The sequence below is a fragment of the Pipistrellus kuhlii genome, unplaced genomic scaffold, assembly GCF_014108245.1.
Source record: "Pipistrellus kuhlii isolate mPipKuh1 unplaced genomic scaffold, mPipKuh1.p scaffold_m20_p_11, whole genome shotgun sequence".
In the NCBI taxonomy this organism is placed as follows: Eukaryota; Metazoa; Chordata; class Mammalia; order Chiroptera; family Vespertilionidae; genus Pipistrellus; species Pipistrellus kuhlii.
Window position 1 is genome coordinate 27,470,200 of NW_023425416.1, and position 17,334 is coordinate 27,487,533.

The window sequence follows — 17,334 nt, forward strand, 5'->3', positions numbered from 1 at the left end:
CCCTCTGATTTAGATAATCCTGGAAGGACCTGCGCAGCCCCTTCACTGTGTCCATGACTCTAGGTAAACTAGAAGTTTTCTCTGCTTTTTTCAACACCCCCACACATGCTGTATGGGGCTTCAGGTATTCTGTGGCTTTCTGACTAAATTAGTGATCACCCGGTGTAACTAAAAAGATGTGGGGCTTGCTTGGTTTTCTGATGTTTTCCATTTTGTGCCTCTGTTTGAATTTTAATATCATATATTTTTGAGAAGGGTGATCTCAAAGTAAGTTTCAAATATCTGTCCAAGCAGGAATCCAAGGACTATGTTTAGGATAGGGATTTGGTATGGATTCATTTTTGAGCTATGAGTCTTAATATGAATGAGTTCATTGTTTATATTTGACTTTGGAGAGACCCATGCTTCTTTCCTTACTCAATAATAACAACATGGCAGTGCTTGAGTACTTTCCAAGTGTCATATACTATCTCATACCTATGGAAGCATTTTGTAAAAATTGACAAACCATTTAAATTCAATGGTACGTAATTCTTTAATAGCAATCATTTCTCTTGTGCATCCTGTAGGCAAGGAAATAGGCCAAGTGCTTTGCATGTGTACTCCACTTACCTCTTACCACAAACCAATGACATGGGCACTATTATAGACATATTTATAGACAAGGTATCTAGGGCTCAGAGAAGTTAAGTAACATGCTCTAGAGATCACACAGTGGGGAAGCATTCAGGGAGCTGGGATTCAAATTCAAGACCACTGGACCTCAGCTACCTTGTTGGGCTGCTCTCAAACTCTTCTAAGGTCCTACCTGTACTCCCCCAAAAGCTCTGGGTCTCCTGCACAGCAGTTCACTTTGTACACTGTGCACTAATCCCCGAGGAGGACCCTGTGCTGGGCCTCCACCCACTGTGCCGCCGCTTTCCTGATCCCCCCCTTTTTAGCAGTGGTTAGTGTCCCACAGGCTACAGCAGGTTTGATGATTAAATTGCCAGTGTCTTTTTAGCAAACGCTTTTTGGGCAGTGTACTTGAATTGTAAATTCACAAATTGTCCCGCAACCTAGTTTATTTAGTTGCTCATAGTTGTTTTCCATCTTTTATCTCCCAGAAGAGAAACTAAATTGCTGCAGTAGTGTGTGGATTTTTTTTTTACTTTGAACTAAATTAAATTCCTTAATTTTAGGTTTCACTTTCCTTTGTTCTTTTCATGGTGGCTATTATCGGACTTGGGAAAGTATTCCCCTTGATTCCTTCTGTTTGTGGGTGATCAGATGATGACAGCCCTCATACTCATCTAAGGGAAGCAGGAGTAGCCTCGTCTTCATGAATACCCACTCTGTCCCTGCACCCAGGCCACCAATCATCTGCGCCAACCACATTAATTCTGTGAGATGGGGAAGCTGGTTTTCTACCAGTCAATGCTTCTGTTTTATTTTTGGTGTCTGACAATAATTCATTATGTCAGGGACCATCTTTTGTAGGCATCAGCAGGAAATGAACCCAGGTTTAAAAAATGAAGTCTGAAGTGTAGTGGATCTAAGACTAGATGCTCATTCAAATCGCCTCCCTGGAGGAAGTGGAGGTGCCATCATTTCTGGCAAGAATGAACCTCACAGAGGTGGCACTGGACTTCAGGAAGATGGACTGCAAAACTGGAGTCGGGGACCGAGGTGGAGTGTTCAGGAGCCGTCCCTCTGGGGCTTGATTCCTAGGGGTAGGTGACCACTCCCTCCCCTGGGACTCAGCCACTGGCCTGCCCTAGGAATGTATCCCACACCTACCTTTGTGCCAGACACAAAACAGGTGATCAGTGTTTCCAGCTGCTTATGGACTGATCGTTCCTCTCCCATGGAAAATGTGTGTTACAGGCCACCAACCCCAGTGCTGTCAGTACACGTTTTAGTCTGGGCAGCCAGTGCGGTTCCCTCTGAGGTATGTGTGTGTGCTTGTGTGTATGTGCATATGTGTGCACGTGTACTTAAAATATAGACCAACTTTAGTTCAGTGGTCCCCAAACTTGACTGCATTATAGAATCACTTGGGCAGTTTTTAAAATCCCAATACCCAAGTCTCACTACATACCAATGAAGTCACAATATTAGGTATGGGAATCAGTCTTTTTAAAGAGTCCCAGGTGATTCTGGTGTGCAGCTAAGTATGGGCACTGCCGTGGCCCTGGGATGGACTGGGAGAAGGATATGGACCTGGCAGTCAGGAACGCAGGCATTGAGCCTGAATCTTCAGGAACTGACTTCACTTACTTTTGGAACCCGCTTAATGAAAGGGGTGGAACTATATAAATATTTCTCAAACTACAGTTCCATAAACCCTGCCTCTCAAAAAATGTGGTTCTACGGTATTGAATAATTTTAAATGGGTTTCTTTATTTCAGGATTTCTCATGGCCTTTTCAATGCTAATATGTGTCCTGAATTGCCAAGAGAGTGATAAAGTGTGTGGCATTTCCCAAATTTATTTGACCTGGGGATCTTTTTTCCAAGGAGAACCTATTAGCATTTCCCAGAACAGGTGCCACTCAGAACATTCCTGGCAAAATGATGGACTGCATGGATCTTTAAGACCCTTTCTGGCTCTCATTTTATCTGAATAATGTTGGGTTTTATATCCCTCCAGAGTCCTTTGGGTGCTGCCGATTGGTAAGTGATTTGTGGGGGGTGGAAATGTACACTTATTTACAAGTGCTGTGTAGGTACCAACAAGCTCCCCCACATCTGCAACTGTCGCTGAGTCAGGCTGTGCCTCTGCCTGCTATGTTGTTTAAAGTGCTACCTGGCTGTGTTCTTTCCATCTGGATGCTTCCTTTGATAGGCTGAGTTTAAAAACTTAAAGGGAAGAACGACTCTCGGTGATGAGGCAAATGACATATGAATAACTCTCATTTGGGGCCCAGAACCATTTCGGCTTCCCCACCCCACCCTCAGCCTCACCTCTGCTCCAAGGTGCGCCCCCACCAGTCCTGAAGCCAAAAGTCAGGACTGGTACCAAGGGCAATGGCAGGGAAGGAGGCTTGACCCCCCACCCATAGGCTGAACAGAGAAGATTCTCATCACTTACTCTGATGTCATCTGGGTGACCAGCTGAAGGGAGGTGAAGCCGGCGGTGAGGAAGCTGTCCCTGTACTGAACCATTTTGATGGCACTGAGCCAGTCATCCACGGTGGTAAAGGCCGTGAAGTCTGGGATAGAGCGGTCTAGCAGGGGCTGGGAAGGCCTGTGAGACAGAGAGGAGTAGGTGAGTTCATAGCTGTAACAGTGTGCAGAGAGAGCCACGCTCCAGACAATGGCAGACTCCATGGGTGGCCGCATTCTTGACAATGGAGCCCTGTGCTGACCCTTCCAGATTTCTGAGTTGGCATGGCTTCTTGGGGCCAGGTGGCTAGTCCCTCTAGGCACTGCCACATGTCAGTCAGCCTAGACAGGCTGATTGACCAGCATACAGTATAAAGGGAAGGGAAGGCTCAGGGCTCCCTTGTAAACTGAAATCTAAGAGCTTTAAAAAATATATACAGTTCACTGCCACCTCCCTAAATATATTGGTAACATTTCTGGTTCCGTCCTCAGCTAATTGAAATAAATGGGACAGAACAGCCCACCACTGATCTTCCCTGGCACATTCTCTAAGCAGACACCCAGGTACCCAATCTGGACACGAGGCTAAGATGCCACCTTAACACCTCCCTCACTTCAGCACCAATGCCCAATCCTTTACCAAGTCATAAAGATTTGATCTTAAAAATCATTCAAACTCATCCACTTCTTTCCACACCATTCCCAACTCACGACCCTACCTTCTCTATCTCCTACCTGTCTGTCTTCATGCAAGCTTGTTCTCAACCTAAGTTCCACACTGTTGCCTGATGCTTTTTTACAAATGCAGATGTGATCATGTCAATAATCCTCATCTGTTCCTGATTCCTGTCAAACCCTTTAAGGCAGCAGTCGCCAAACTTTCAGACCTCACGGGTCACCAGTGGTCCACGGACCATTGGTTGGCAACCACTACTCCAAAGGTTTCCTTAAGGCAGCGGTTGCCAACCTTTTGGACCTCACAAACCACCCATTGGCGACCGCTGCTTTAAGGGATGCTCATTACTCTGAAAATCAAGCCGGAATCCTTAGCAGGCCCTAAAGGCTCTGAGTGTCTGGCCCTCAGCCACCAACCTGCCCCCTCACAAACTGTACTCCACACACTAGCCCTGTCCTTCCCACCCTCAGGCCTTAGCACACGCTGTACCCTGGCCCCTCTACTCCCATATTCCTTTCATTCTGTTAATGCACTCCCTCTCTTTGGCTGTCCTTTGGGATGTCTCCCTGACAACAGAGGAAAGTATATGCTTTCCAAAATCAGGCAACTACCTCTCTGCCACACTGATCTTTGGGTGATTCTCTGAATGACTCAAAGCCCCACAAGGGCGGGGACCATGTCTATCTTAGTCATTTTATAGTGCCAGCAATGCACATAGTGCTTAGCACATATGTACCCAAAAAACTTTGGTTAAAAGGATGATTAATAAGTGAGTTAATACTGCAAATGTACAACTGATAGTTGCTAATAGTACTTGACAGTTCTGTTCATTTGCTCGTAAGAAATCCAATTGCTTTGTATTTTTGTCTTCTAGCTATCAGGGGACAAAATGTTTGTCTTGCTAATAGGTTGGCCAAGGTTCCAAGTCTGCAGCTCCACCTGTCTAACAGACTGGTGTGGTTAACAGAAAGGGTGCCTTCTGGAAAGAGAATAGCCCAGAAGTGGGGCCTCATACCAATCAGATCAGATATGCTCAACTATTAGAGAACCCAATTCCCAGTCCATCTGAACCCAATGGGAGGTAGAGACCTAGACAGATTTCTTAACATCTGTCTATAGCAAGCATGTCAAACTCATGGCCCAGCCAATTTAAAGATATGAAACATTCATAAAAAATTTGTGACTTAATTATTAATAATGAACTACAATGTTTGCTACTGGTTACTATAATCCTGTTGCATTCATTTCCTTTACGTTCCTTACATGCAGGCACACCATTTCTCTCCACTAATACCAGCAGCCAATAGCCATGTCATTAGTCTTGTACTGACTTGTTTGGTGTGCACAACAGGAAATATTTCATTTTCAAAGAACAATAAAAATAAGTTTATGTGCGTTAAGCTTATTTGTGTATAATGTTCTGTTATGTTAACAATTACTCCCTTTGTATTCAGCATGTCTCTTATTGAAATAAACCTAAGTTTTTGTGAAAATTAAAACACTTGTGTGTGGTTGTGTTTGTGGCCCACATAAACTTAAACCTTGTTTATTTGGCCCATGTTAGCCTTTGAGTTTGACATGCTTGTTCTACAGCAGTTCTCAACCTTTCTAATGCCGCGACCCTTTAATACAGTTTCTCATGTTGTGGTGACCCCCAACCATAAAATTATTTTCGTTGCTACTTCATAACTGTAATTTTGCTACTCTTAATGAATCATAATATAAATATCTGTGTTTTCTTATGGTCTTAGGCTCCACAGCAGCAGTTGAGAACTGCTAGCAGGGTCACGGCATTAGAAAGGTTGAGAACCACTGGCAGCCTATGCTGGAGGCAGGGAATATTTTAGAGAGAAAATGAACACTCTTGAAATGTCTCCCATTTGTGGATAAGCTCAGTCACCTTACCCTTGATCTTGACCAAAAGGCTAGCAGTGTTTCTATTGGCCTTGCCCCTGACCACTCACACCTAGTAATCACTAGACTCACACAGCGGTGATGGTTGCCACAGTCTTGAGACTAGCTGGGTTCCGGATCATCTTGTCCAGGGTGTTGACAATCTCAGCAAAGCGGGGCCGGCTATTTCGATCCTTCTGCCAACAGTCCAGCATGAGCTGATGTAGAGCAGCTGGGCAGTCCATGGGTGGGGGCAGCCGGTAGTCCTGCTCAATGGCATTGATGACCTGCAGTGACACACATGGGAACAGGTATTATTGGGTGATGAGCCATCAGCCAGTAATTCACAAATTAACCCCCAAGGATGGAGCCTGTTTGACCCAGGTACCCTCATTCCATGCTCATGTACTTCCTACCACAATAGGATATGACATGTACTTGGTTTTTCTCCCTAAACTGTGGGCTCCTAGGAAGCAGGGATCACATCTTAATCGTCCCCTTGGATCCCTAGCACCATTGCTGGGCCAGATGCACACTAGATCTCTGTAACTGTTTATTGAAGAAGAATCTGGTGAATTGGCTTGAGATTTTCCTCTTTTTAAGAGGACATTGACCCAATTCTCCCTTACTGGCAGCTAGTGGCACCAGGGCAACTGAAACAATGGCACATGGGAAACCCAGTAAACCCACTATTTAAAACAGACACCACCAAAAACTGGTGGCCTCTTCCTTTCTGTTAAGCAAAGAGAAATGGACAGAAGGAATTAGGTCTTGATGGAGCCCTTACTCCATGCAAGAGTAGGGGCTTCATCTTTAAGAGACAGCAACAGGGATTGGGTTGAAGGATTTGGTTAAACAAATTGGTTCAGTACAATAAAAATGGTCAGTTAACAAGGTGGTCCGCAATAAATAACTCCAATCAGGTTTTGCAGACTGCAGAGGATAATTGTGTAAAGGTGTTAGTATCTCCATGTACTTTTGCCTGTTGTTCAGGTTATAGTAATTGTTTTTCACCCTTTACTTCTTAATTCCAATTAATTTAAATCAATTATGTCTGCTCTGTGATTTTTGTAATAGAAAAAAAATAATTGTAAATGATCTAGTGCTACACCTACGGATTTATTATGGTATACTCATAACACAGTGGAAAGCCTAGAATTCAATGCTGGCCTTACACTGATGTTGCAAAAATGTACCTATTTAAATGGAAATATACTCATAGTGTAATATCAGGCAAAAGAACAGGCTACATAACTGCAGATATGACATAATATTGCTTTTGTAAAAAACAAAAGCCAAACCATACCAAAAAACAATAATTACACACACACATAGGAAAGACCTTGGGAAGATATATACCACAGAGTTAATGGTGGCTGCCTCTGGGCAGGTAGCAACATGAGTGCTCTTTATGCTTTTCTTTTTGCTTGTTATTTTCTGCATTGATTTTATATTAAAGTAAACAGTTAAAGCACCTTAAACAACAAAGGAAATAATTTTGCTTGTTATTTTCTGTAATAATTATGCATTGATTTTATATTAAAATAAACAGTTAAAGCACCTAAAACAACAAAGGAAATAATTTGGGGTTCAGTGATTTTCATGTTTTTGCCTCTAAATAAAGTCAGTTCATTTTGACTGATTATGCTTGTGGGGTTTTATTTATTAGTAAATTGGTCAGAAAGTGAGTATTGTCAATCAGTTTCGATTTTTACAAATTTTATGCACAGTGTATCTATCAGACATGAGATGGGGCATGAGATAATATAACCTGAAGTCATTAGACATAATCAAGGTGTATTATTCCTCGTGTTCAATATGGCAGAAAAACAAGCATATTAACCATATCAATATTATTACTACATAAAATTCAGTGATTGAAAACATTTACTTTTTTAAAAAAATGGGAACATTCACTTTTAAATTATATGTTGCGTTACCACCAAATTTTTCTTTGCCAAACTATTGCCAATTGAATTACCTGGTATCTTCGTAGGAAGTCATTGTAGCCCTATTTTTCTCAGGAGGAAATGGAGGCAAAGCTGGTGAAGTGAGTTGCTTGAGGACACACAGCTCATAAATGATAGGGTGGGACTAAATCCCAGGGGTGTCTGATTTTATGCCTGGATACCTCAAAGCCCACTTTCCCCAGTCCTCTGTGGAGTTGCCATTGTAATCTCGGCCTGGGAGCTGTTTGAAGTCCTCATAGCCAGAAATAGGGGTGTTGGGCTAAGGTTGGCAAACTGCAGCTCGAGAGCTACATGTGGCTCTATGGCCCCTTGAGTGTGGCTCTTCCACAAAATACTAGGACCTGGGTGAGTCTATTTTGAAGACGTGGCATTAGAAGAAGTTTAAAAAATTTGGCTCTCAAAAGAAATTTCAATCGTTATACTGTTGATATTTGGCTCTGTTGCCTAATGAGTTTGCCGACCACTGGGCTAAACCAAGTAGTCCGTGAGGATGAACTGCCGGGCAGCAATCCCATCAGCCTGGCTCAGAAACCAGCACCCTTTACCAGCTCCTTCCAGGCAGCCAGATTAAGGGACCCTGTCACAGAATCCCACTCACTGTTGAGCCAGTGGGATTACCCACTGAATGGTCCCACAAGCTCTTTCTGGGTTGACTAAGCATAAGCTAGGTGGGGACAGCAGGAGGGACTAGTCTCCAAATTCTACATCTCACAAGGCTAGACAATCATCCAATTCAGGGCAGCTCATGTTCCCTTAAAGAGCTAGTACCTCTGCTCAAATTATTTAATGCCAGAGTCCCAAATCCTAATTTTTTGCACTGACAAAATACTCTCCCATCTGCCTTTAGGAGGAACGAGCACTGGAGCCAGGACCCGTGCACAGGGGCACGGTTCCATGGTGTGAGCAGCCTACCAGGCCCTCCAGGTGGAGCATCCAGAGCCTGGACCCCACACAGGCACTGAATCTCCTGTCTGAGCTTCAGGCTGAAGGCGGCTTAGCTGTTTTTTCCTCGTCTCCTCTGCAGGCTACCTCATGGGATTTGGGGAAGACTGTCTTGGCCTTTGCTTTTATGTTTTCTCTGTTGTGCTCTTTCATTTTAAGAGGAAATCAAAGAGCTGTTGCAGGTCTGCTGGGAAAGCAGGTGTTGTGTTGGTGAGGGAGGGCACTATGATTAGGGGCATAGACCTTGGAGGCCTGGGTTCAAATCCTTGTTCCATTTCTTACTTCAGACACCTGGCAAAGTCACATGACCTCATGAAACTGCACAGACAGGGTTGTTAAAGATGAAATGACTCAGTGAGGTGGTGTACATTGAGCTCCGCAGTAGAAAGGATCCCTGATTCCATGGAGGCCATGCTTTCTGCCAGGCCCATTCCAGTAGATGTCATCTCTGCAAAGAGGGTCACTGTTCTGCTGCTAGACACTGGGAGGTCCAGAAAGATGGCAATGTGAACCCCCTTTTATGCTCATATTTACAAAATGTGACTATTCCATTTGCTCTTGTAGATAATTTCATTGTTTTTACTCCGGGAGCACGATGCTTTTTGTACTTATGGCAAAAAAGAAAATGCCTCTACCCTGCATCCCAAAGAAAAACTACCTAGGTCATTAACTCACGTGTGGGTAGTATTTGTCTCCTCGAATCTTTCATTGAAGTGCTATGCCTTTAAGGATCTGGATGGTTTCCAAATCTGAGTGTATGTAACTTAGAATAAAATTAAAACAACCGAACTTAAAAAAAAAAAAAAAAGGTGCAGTTCTCTAATGGGGCCTTGTGGTCAAGCTCTGCCATAGCTGCCTCGCTAGCAGGTGTGGAAAACAGGAGACATAGAAAAACGCCTTCAGTCTGGCCATTGGATGGCTTTCCACATGTTTGAATTGTATGGAAAGCGTGACCCCCAGATTGGAGGCATAGAGCATTCTACTGAGCAACACTGAAAATCGGAGCGAGTCCTGGGCTCCTTTCATTGGTCTATAAGAGGATGAGATGAATGGATGCTAACAAGATTGGAGATTAGAATGAGGACAATTGGTGTTTCTAGAGAGACGGTGGGTGAAGGTGGGGGCCATGAGAGAGACAGTCTAGGCAGCTGTCACTGTCTCTCTCCTGGCCCACACCCTCACTCTCCTCCTCTCTAGAAACACCAACTGACCTCATAACCACAACAGAGCTATTCATTTTGAGTGGTCTGCAGCAACTGTTTGGTCTGCAGCAGCCATCCTGACGGTCAGTGTAACCCAATACACTAAAGGGGCAGGGAGGAGAGAGCAGCTGCCTTTGTTTGCACCCAGAGGTGGCACATCTGGGGGTGGAGTGGGGACAGGAGCATGTGGTGTGGCCCTTGGTGCAGTGAGCACCTGCTGAAGTGACTGGCAACTCCTCTGGAAAATGAGCAGAGCCTACGCCTGTCTTGGAGTTCTCAGTGGAGGCTCCAGACTGCCCCTAGATGTGCATTTACTGTAAGTGAGGTGGGCAGTGGGCCGTACCTGAAGAGTAAAGTGGAGAAGCCCAGAGCCCTGGAGGAACCAGGGCAGAAGGGGTTAAGGTAAGCTCTGATGTTTCAATAAAACAGCAGCTCCTCTCCCCAGACACTGCCACTCTCATTATCTCTGTCAATCAGATCCAAGCAGCAGAACTTCCAAGTTCCCTCTCTGGCTGACAAACTCTCTGTACATGTTCAAAGGCCTTCCTGGGCTCCGGAAGCCCAATTACCAGCACTCCGACTTGCCTCTGCAATTCTCTTTCTCAAAGCCCTTCAATTGTCATCTGGAAAATCTGTTACTGCCACCACCTCGGTGGTTTCTGATGAGTGGGGCTGCAGCCGAGTTGCCGGTAGCCCCTCCTGGCTCTCTCACAGGCCTAAGATGTTTTCTGAATAGGCTCAAGTCACCTCCCACCTTCCACTGAGAGCAGAATGGCACTTGGGACAATGCTTAGGAGCTTTTTTTTTTTTTTTTTTTCCCCTCCCCCCAGAGAAATACAACAAAATTAGAATAAATGGTTACTTTGCAGATGTTCTTATTCCCTTTGAGGCCCAGCTAAGCATCAAATATATGGGAAGCCTTCCCCAACCAACTGTCCCACCCCCAACCCTACCTATGTGCCAAAAAAAACCCAGGAGTAGAATGGCAAGCACAATGCTTTGTCACACTTAGCATGCAATGAGTGTTTGTTGAATAAATGATTTGGAAATTCTGGAAGTCTAATATCAGAAATTCCATTTGTTTTCAGCATAGGTGAATGCATTAGCTGAGAATATCTTGAATGTCAAATCTTGCCTGTCAGTTAGTTTCATAATCCATTCTATGTGTGCTGAATTGTTCTTAATCGGATTAACGTCCCCGGGCAGGACAAAATGGGTCTGCTTTTTCTGGCTAACACTTATTATTCATCTAGCTGCTGTCGTGGGGGGAATCGGGGTGCAACTGATTCCATGAAGCAGCCTCGGCATTAATTCTGATACTTACTGATTCGACATGCTGCAGGAGCAGAGGCGAAGCGTGGATAATCACAGATAATAGAGGGCCCAGATGCCACACATGGTTGGCACTGGGGCCTGGTGAAAGATGCAGCCATTTCACTGGCTCTGGGCTGAAGCTACTCTACCCATGGCAGCAGGGAGCATGCTCACAGCAGCACCCAAGTCCTCCTTTGCCTCATTGGAAAATGTTTGCTGGGCTCCCAGATCACCACCTTTCTCAGTCTCCAGAACAAGCTCCCTGGCTCTGAAGCTCTGCTGGACAGAGGGCTGCTGAGCTCAGGCTTCTTTTACCAGCCTCAGAGCCCACCAACCCATGGAGGTGCACCGGTGGGGCTGGGTGCCCCATCTGGCGATCTGAATTGAGAATAACCCTGCCTTTTTTGCTTGTAAGTTGAGAAAGCTATTAACTGCCCCCTCACCTCCAGCCCTCCGTTATAGGGAGAGCAAGCAGAGAACAGAGGTATGCAGGCTTTACAAACAGTGATCCTCTCCCTTCTCAGGGAAGCATATGCATTTAAAATGCAAAGGAGGAGTGGGTCCTGGGGAACAGCCCAGGGTCCAAGCCAGTGTGGAAATCTGGGTAGCACTTTTGATGGCTGTTTTCTATCAAAGTGAATCATCCACAAAGGGTTTCTAAACGTTTAGCAATTATGGAGCAAAGGGTCCCATCTGGACAACCCCAAATACCTCTGCCTAAAGCATCTCACATGACCCTTTCTTTCCTTCCAAACCTTGTCCCTTAAGGGCAGCCTGAGGGATGACCTTCACATAGACAGGAACCCACTCCCAAGGCCTGTCTGAATCTGACCAGCTCTGGGGAGTGTGCTCAGCTCCTTCTTCACTGATAGGTGACACGTGTTCCTAGCAGAATGGATTCTCAGAAAAAAAAAATTCTCTTCACAATTCTTCTCTACAGCTGAGAGGTGAGAGCCTCAGAGGCAAAGCTGCTTCCCCTTAGCTCCCATGGTGAAAGGAGAACACAGGCTGGTGCTTTGAAGCAGAGTAGACTCTCCTGCTTTTTCGTGGGCCTGATCTGTTCATGGTCCATAGCCATGAGAACCAGCCACTGTCTCCTAGGTTGGCCTGGGCACCTATTTAGGGTTTGGGATCATTGGGCCTGTCACCCCTACATGATGGGCTCTTTGCTTCAAACATTGGTGCCAAAGAGGTCCTGGAGTCCCCTGCCCTGAATGCTTCAAGTCCAGGTTATGATCTGGAGCTGAGAACAGTTAGGAGAGCTTGGCTGCCACTGCCTGTGGGGTCCCTTGGATGGAGGTTTGCAGCAATCAGACGCTGCTGACACTTACATCTTGGTTGGACATATCCCAGTAGGGTCTCTCTCCAAATGACATGACTTCCCACATGACAATCCCGTAGCTCCAGACGTCACTGGCAGATGTGAACTTGCGGTAGGCGATGGCCTCTGGGGCCGTCCATCTCACGGGGATCTTCCCTCCCTGGAAGAAGGAAGATCCTGGTCAGCCCAAGCATCGGGTTTCTAGTTGAAGGCAGGTGACAAACAGCACACACGCCTTTCTGCTCTCCCACTCCTTGCCCCACTCCCACATAGTCTGTGCCTCAGGGGCAGGCCTCTGTTACTGCACCTAAGGCGCTCAAGAGGTGACAAGGAGAGCAAACAGAGATCAGAGGCATGTTGACTGTGCAAACAGTAATACTCTCAGTTCTAAGGGAAGCATATGCATTCAAAATGCACGGCCTGTGCTGGTCTCACACCAGGTGCGGGTGCACTGCATGTGAGGTAACGCTGGTACTCAAGCTTGCTTGCCCCCTAATTCCCAGCATACTGATTCCAATGTCACCGTTGGGTGGGAGGAGAGAGTGTAACTGTCCTAAATGCACTACAACATGAAATTCCATACGACATGCAACTGATTATTTGTGTCAGGAGAAGGTAAAACAAATGAAAAAGGGGGAGAGGGGGAGGTTTTTCTCACTCTGCAGCCTGCTGACAACCCTGGCCGAGGTCTCTGTAGACGCTGTCACCCTGCCCTGTGTGGGAGTCAGCATCAGCGCCTGGAGGTACACTTTGCAAAGCACTTGGCTTCTCCCCCAGGCCCTAGGTTTATGTCTCTTAGGTTCATGCCTCCTCCTCCTTGCCAGCAACTCCACCCTCAAAGTTCCCACTTGGTTCTCTGCTTGGCCCTCAGTCTGTCTGCCAGACCTTGGCCTACTGTGTTTACTGAAGGGATGATACCCATTCACTCGGCCCATTGATCACTAGCCAAGGAGCACTGCTTTGTGCCAGGCCCTTTCTGAGAAGCTTCTGCCAGAGATAAGCAGCCAGGGGCCCTGCCATTAGGCTGCACAGGGGATGGGGAGACAGACACAAAGCACCAGATGCTTAAAATGTATGGTTAACAAGATGGAAAGTGATGAGGGCGAGGCTGAGGGGGATACAGGGTGTTCTGAGAACCAGAGGAGACTCCCTAACACAGGAGGTGGGCAGGAACGGTAGCCAGGAGCAGGCGAAGGGACAGTTTCCTGGAACCTATGGTCAAGTGTGGATACCAGTATGGTCCCATTGTGCCTGTGTGACCTGGAGCGAGTTACCGAACCTCTCTGTGCCTCGGTTTCTCATTGGCAATATGGGGGTGCTGACAGTACTTAGTCAGGTTGCTTTGAGGGTTAAGTGGGTCACCATCCATACAGTGCTTGGGACCAGCCTGGGGTAGAGGGCTAGTGCTATGCACATTAACTACTACTTCACTATCCTTACTCCTAGAGAAGGAGTAGAGATTAATCAGGCAAAGAAAGGAGAGGAGGGAAGTCCAAGGCAGGGGTGCAGTGCAGGTGCCAGAGGTGATAGAGAGATGTTAACTGCCAGGCAGCAGGATGGCGAAGCATGAGTTCCTCATGGGAAGTAAGGGAGGTGAGCAGAGGGCAGGGCTCCCTCTGCAGGACACTGTTGCCACTCATAGGGGGAGAGTGGGGGCACTTTGAAAGGCTGCCCTCCAAAACACTTCATCTACTAGAACAAATATTCAATGCTTCATGCAAATACCAGGATCTTACTCCCATGGCCCTTTTGTGATGCCTGGACTCCGCCTCCATAATACATGAAACCTGCCGCTCCCTGGCTCCCCTCTCCTTGGCCTCAGGCTTCAACTGAAGAGATTATTTTTATTCTGACCATTCTCACGATCTGTTCTAACCACCAGAGATACATGTTGGACTTTAGCTAAAATACATTGAAAATGTCTAAGAGGCTAAGCTGAGATGAGGGTGAGAGAAAGGAGCAAACAGCAAAGTGTATTTATATCTGGACTCCTACCCAGAGTCTGGGAGGAGGGAAGGTGACCTGCCGGACCTCCCCAGGCACACTCCTAGCTCCCTGCAGAAGGCAGTCCCGATTCCTCAAGGGCCATGGCAGGCTTTTGTGATGGGAGATGTCCTCGGCACAAATGCCAGCCACCAGCAACATGGCAAATGCCTGAGAGCAGGCTCAGGCTGCTCAGCAAAAGGGCACACTGTTCTCACCACCCCTAGAACAGGAATGGTCTTTCTGCTTTTATCTACATGGCACCCTGGGCTGGGAGAAAAGGTGGAAAATGCATGCAGTGACCCAGGAGTTATCAAACACCTGGAGGCCAGGGTCCCATAGCCCAGGGCCCCCTGTTGTAAGTTACCATTAGGAAAGGGGGGCATTGCCACACCTGGAGAACACCTGGTTCAGAGGAGAGGAGGAGAGGGGTTTCTGCTCCCTCATCATACCTGCACTAAGTGAGGTAGGAGAGAGCAGGAGTTTATCTAGTGTGATGTGTGTGTGTGTGTGTGTGTGTGTGTGAGAGAGAGAGAGAGAGAGAGAGAGAGAGAGAGAGAGAGAGAGAGAGAGAGAGAGAGAGAGGAAGAGAAGAGAAGAGGACTCCATGTGAGAACTGACCAATATGTGTGTCAGATAGTGAAAGACAGGGAGAAAACTTGGCTGTCTATGAGTAAAAGAAATTTATGGCTGCCTGGCCAGCATTGCTCAGTGGTTGAGTACTGACTTATGAAGCAGGAGGTCACGGTTTGATTCCCGTTCAGGGCACATGCCCAGGTTGTGGGCTTGATCCCCAGTGTGAGGTGTGCAGGAGCCAGCTGATCAACAATTCTCTCTTATCATTTATGTTTCTATCTCTCCCTCTCCCTTCCTCTCTGAAATCAGTAACAAATATTTTAAAAAAGTTATGGCTTGTGTGTGTTTGTGTCAGAGAGAGGGGGCGAGGGGATGACAGAGATGTTCTGATGAATTTCAAAGAGCCTATTTGGGAGTCTGAAGGTATCCTCTCTGCCAAGTCTGGAGCAGACCCCAGGGGTTGCCAGTGACAGCTGTTGAACTGCTCTCTCTTGCATGCAAAGTGGCCGTGCCAGGCCCACTGGCAGGGAGCCTCAGCCCTGCTGCCACCTCGGGCCGCTGGGCCTCACTGAACACGGAGCTGGGCCTGTCACTGCCACCCTCCATCCCAGCAGGTGGCAGAGCCTTCAAGAAGAGCCACCCGGAGAGGCAGGTGACAGCTTGTCATGACCGGCTCTCCCTCTCAGCCAGGAGAGCAGGGGATGCTGACCTCTGAGGCAGAACCAAAGTCAGGGGACAGGTGCTTTCCTTCATGGGAATTTAAACTTTCCTCCCAGCTTTCGAACATTCTATCACTGGCCTCCTCTTCTGATGCTTAGAGGTAATTATGCTGATGACTATTTAACCTGCCTTCAATTATGTGAAAGGATTTCTATTCAAAAGGATGGTAACCAGCCCCCTAGAGGGACTAGAAGAGAAGGAGTTGGGATGGTATTGCAGCAGGCAGGGTTTCTGCTGGCGAGGAGGGTTCCCCTGCTAGAAGTGACATCTGGACCAGAAGGCCTAAGGCCCACACATTCACCTGGCTGCAAAGTGCTCTGAGAGTCCCGGCTCTCACCTAGGCAGGCATGAGGAAGGAGCACAGAGGAGTGGTTTGCACTGGCGGATGAGAAGGAACATGAGGGCAGAATTCATAATGGGTTGGGGCAAGGAACAGAGGAGGCTCCCTGGGAAGGAATCTGTATCCAATTGGGCAAAGAGGGGCTGAGGTTGTTGAGGATGTTGAGGAAGGGAGTCCTCTGGTCTGCATTTGGCAGGGACTAGGTGTCCCTAAATCTGAGGCATGGGGGTGGGAGAAGGGCAGAGGAGAGAGAAGAACCTCTCCATCATCATGGCTCTGAGTTCCAAATGACCTCATACTCTGAACTTCCACACACAGCTTGGCATTGAATGATTGTGCAGCTGAGAAATTCTCTAAAAGTTTGAAATCCACTGCTTCAGAATAATCATGCCTTAACTGAGGTATAAGTCAAACTATTAAGATTGTGTGTGTAATTTGATAAACAAAGTGAAGATATATCTGGTAGCAGATTAATTCTTATACAGCCATTTTAAGGATTACTTCCTGATAATCCACACCCATACATGCCTGCAGGTGTGATGCCAACAGGTGGAGGTACTTTAGTCCCTCAGCCTCAGCCAACCTGCAACAAGCATCTTTGCAGCGCCCACTCTGCCCAGCCTCTTGATGGGGATATGGCCGTGATGAGACTCAGCTAATGCCACCCACCCAGCTCACTGTCTTGCCACAGTGAGATTAAGCAGACACAGTTTATAGCTTTGGTTCCAGAATCCACCAATTGTGGAGTTTTTCCAGGCCAAAGTCTAAACAAAGGACGGATTCCCCTGGCTAGTTACTTACCCTAGAGATGCCCATAAGGGTAACACTTCTGTGAGTCTGGGCATTGCTACAGTACTCTTCTCTGCCATCCTGTGTGAGACAAAGTCTCAGTGGGCATATTACAGGAGTCCAGATCTCCATGCATATTGAGTATGGTGCTCATGGGGTTGTTCATATATTATTAGATCATGCTGCATGAAGCATCCCCTTGAAGTGATAGGTTTATGACTGAGAGCATCATGCAATGGTTCTGGATTTCATAATGCCCACTCTCTATTAGGTTTATAATATATAAAAAATGTTGGGATGACTGTAATGATCTAACATGATATGTACATAAACCACCCAATATATCAATATTATCATTAAATAAGAATGTAGGAGGATGTAAACAGATGGAAGAACATACCATGTTCATGGATTGGTGGAATCAACATCATTAAAATATCCATACTACCCAAAGCAATCTATAGATTCAATGCACTCCCCATTAAAATACCAACGGCATATTTCACAGACCTAGAAAACTCT

At 46.5% G+C, this 17,334-nt stretch overlaps 1 protein-coding gene across 1 annotated transcript in view; it reads right to left on the reverse strand.

The window, feature by feature from the left end:
- Positions 1-17,334, reverse strand: part of EPHB1 (EPH receptor B1) — a 401,650-nt gene that overhangs the window by 1,659 nt on the left and 382,657 nt on the right. Inside the window, exons 13-15 of the mRNA XM_036431378.2 lie at positions 12,415-12,564; positions 5,749-5,942; positions 3,073-3,228 (exon numbers count right to left, since the gene is read on the reverse strand). Coding sequence (XP_036287271.1) covers positions 3,073-3,228; positions 5,749-5,942; positions 12,415-12,564 — 500 coding nt within the window. The remainder of the gene's footprint in view (positions 1-3,072; positions 3,229-5,748; positions 5,943-12,414; positions 12,565-17,334) is intronic.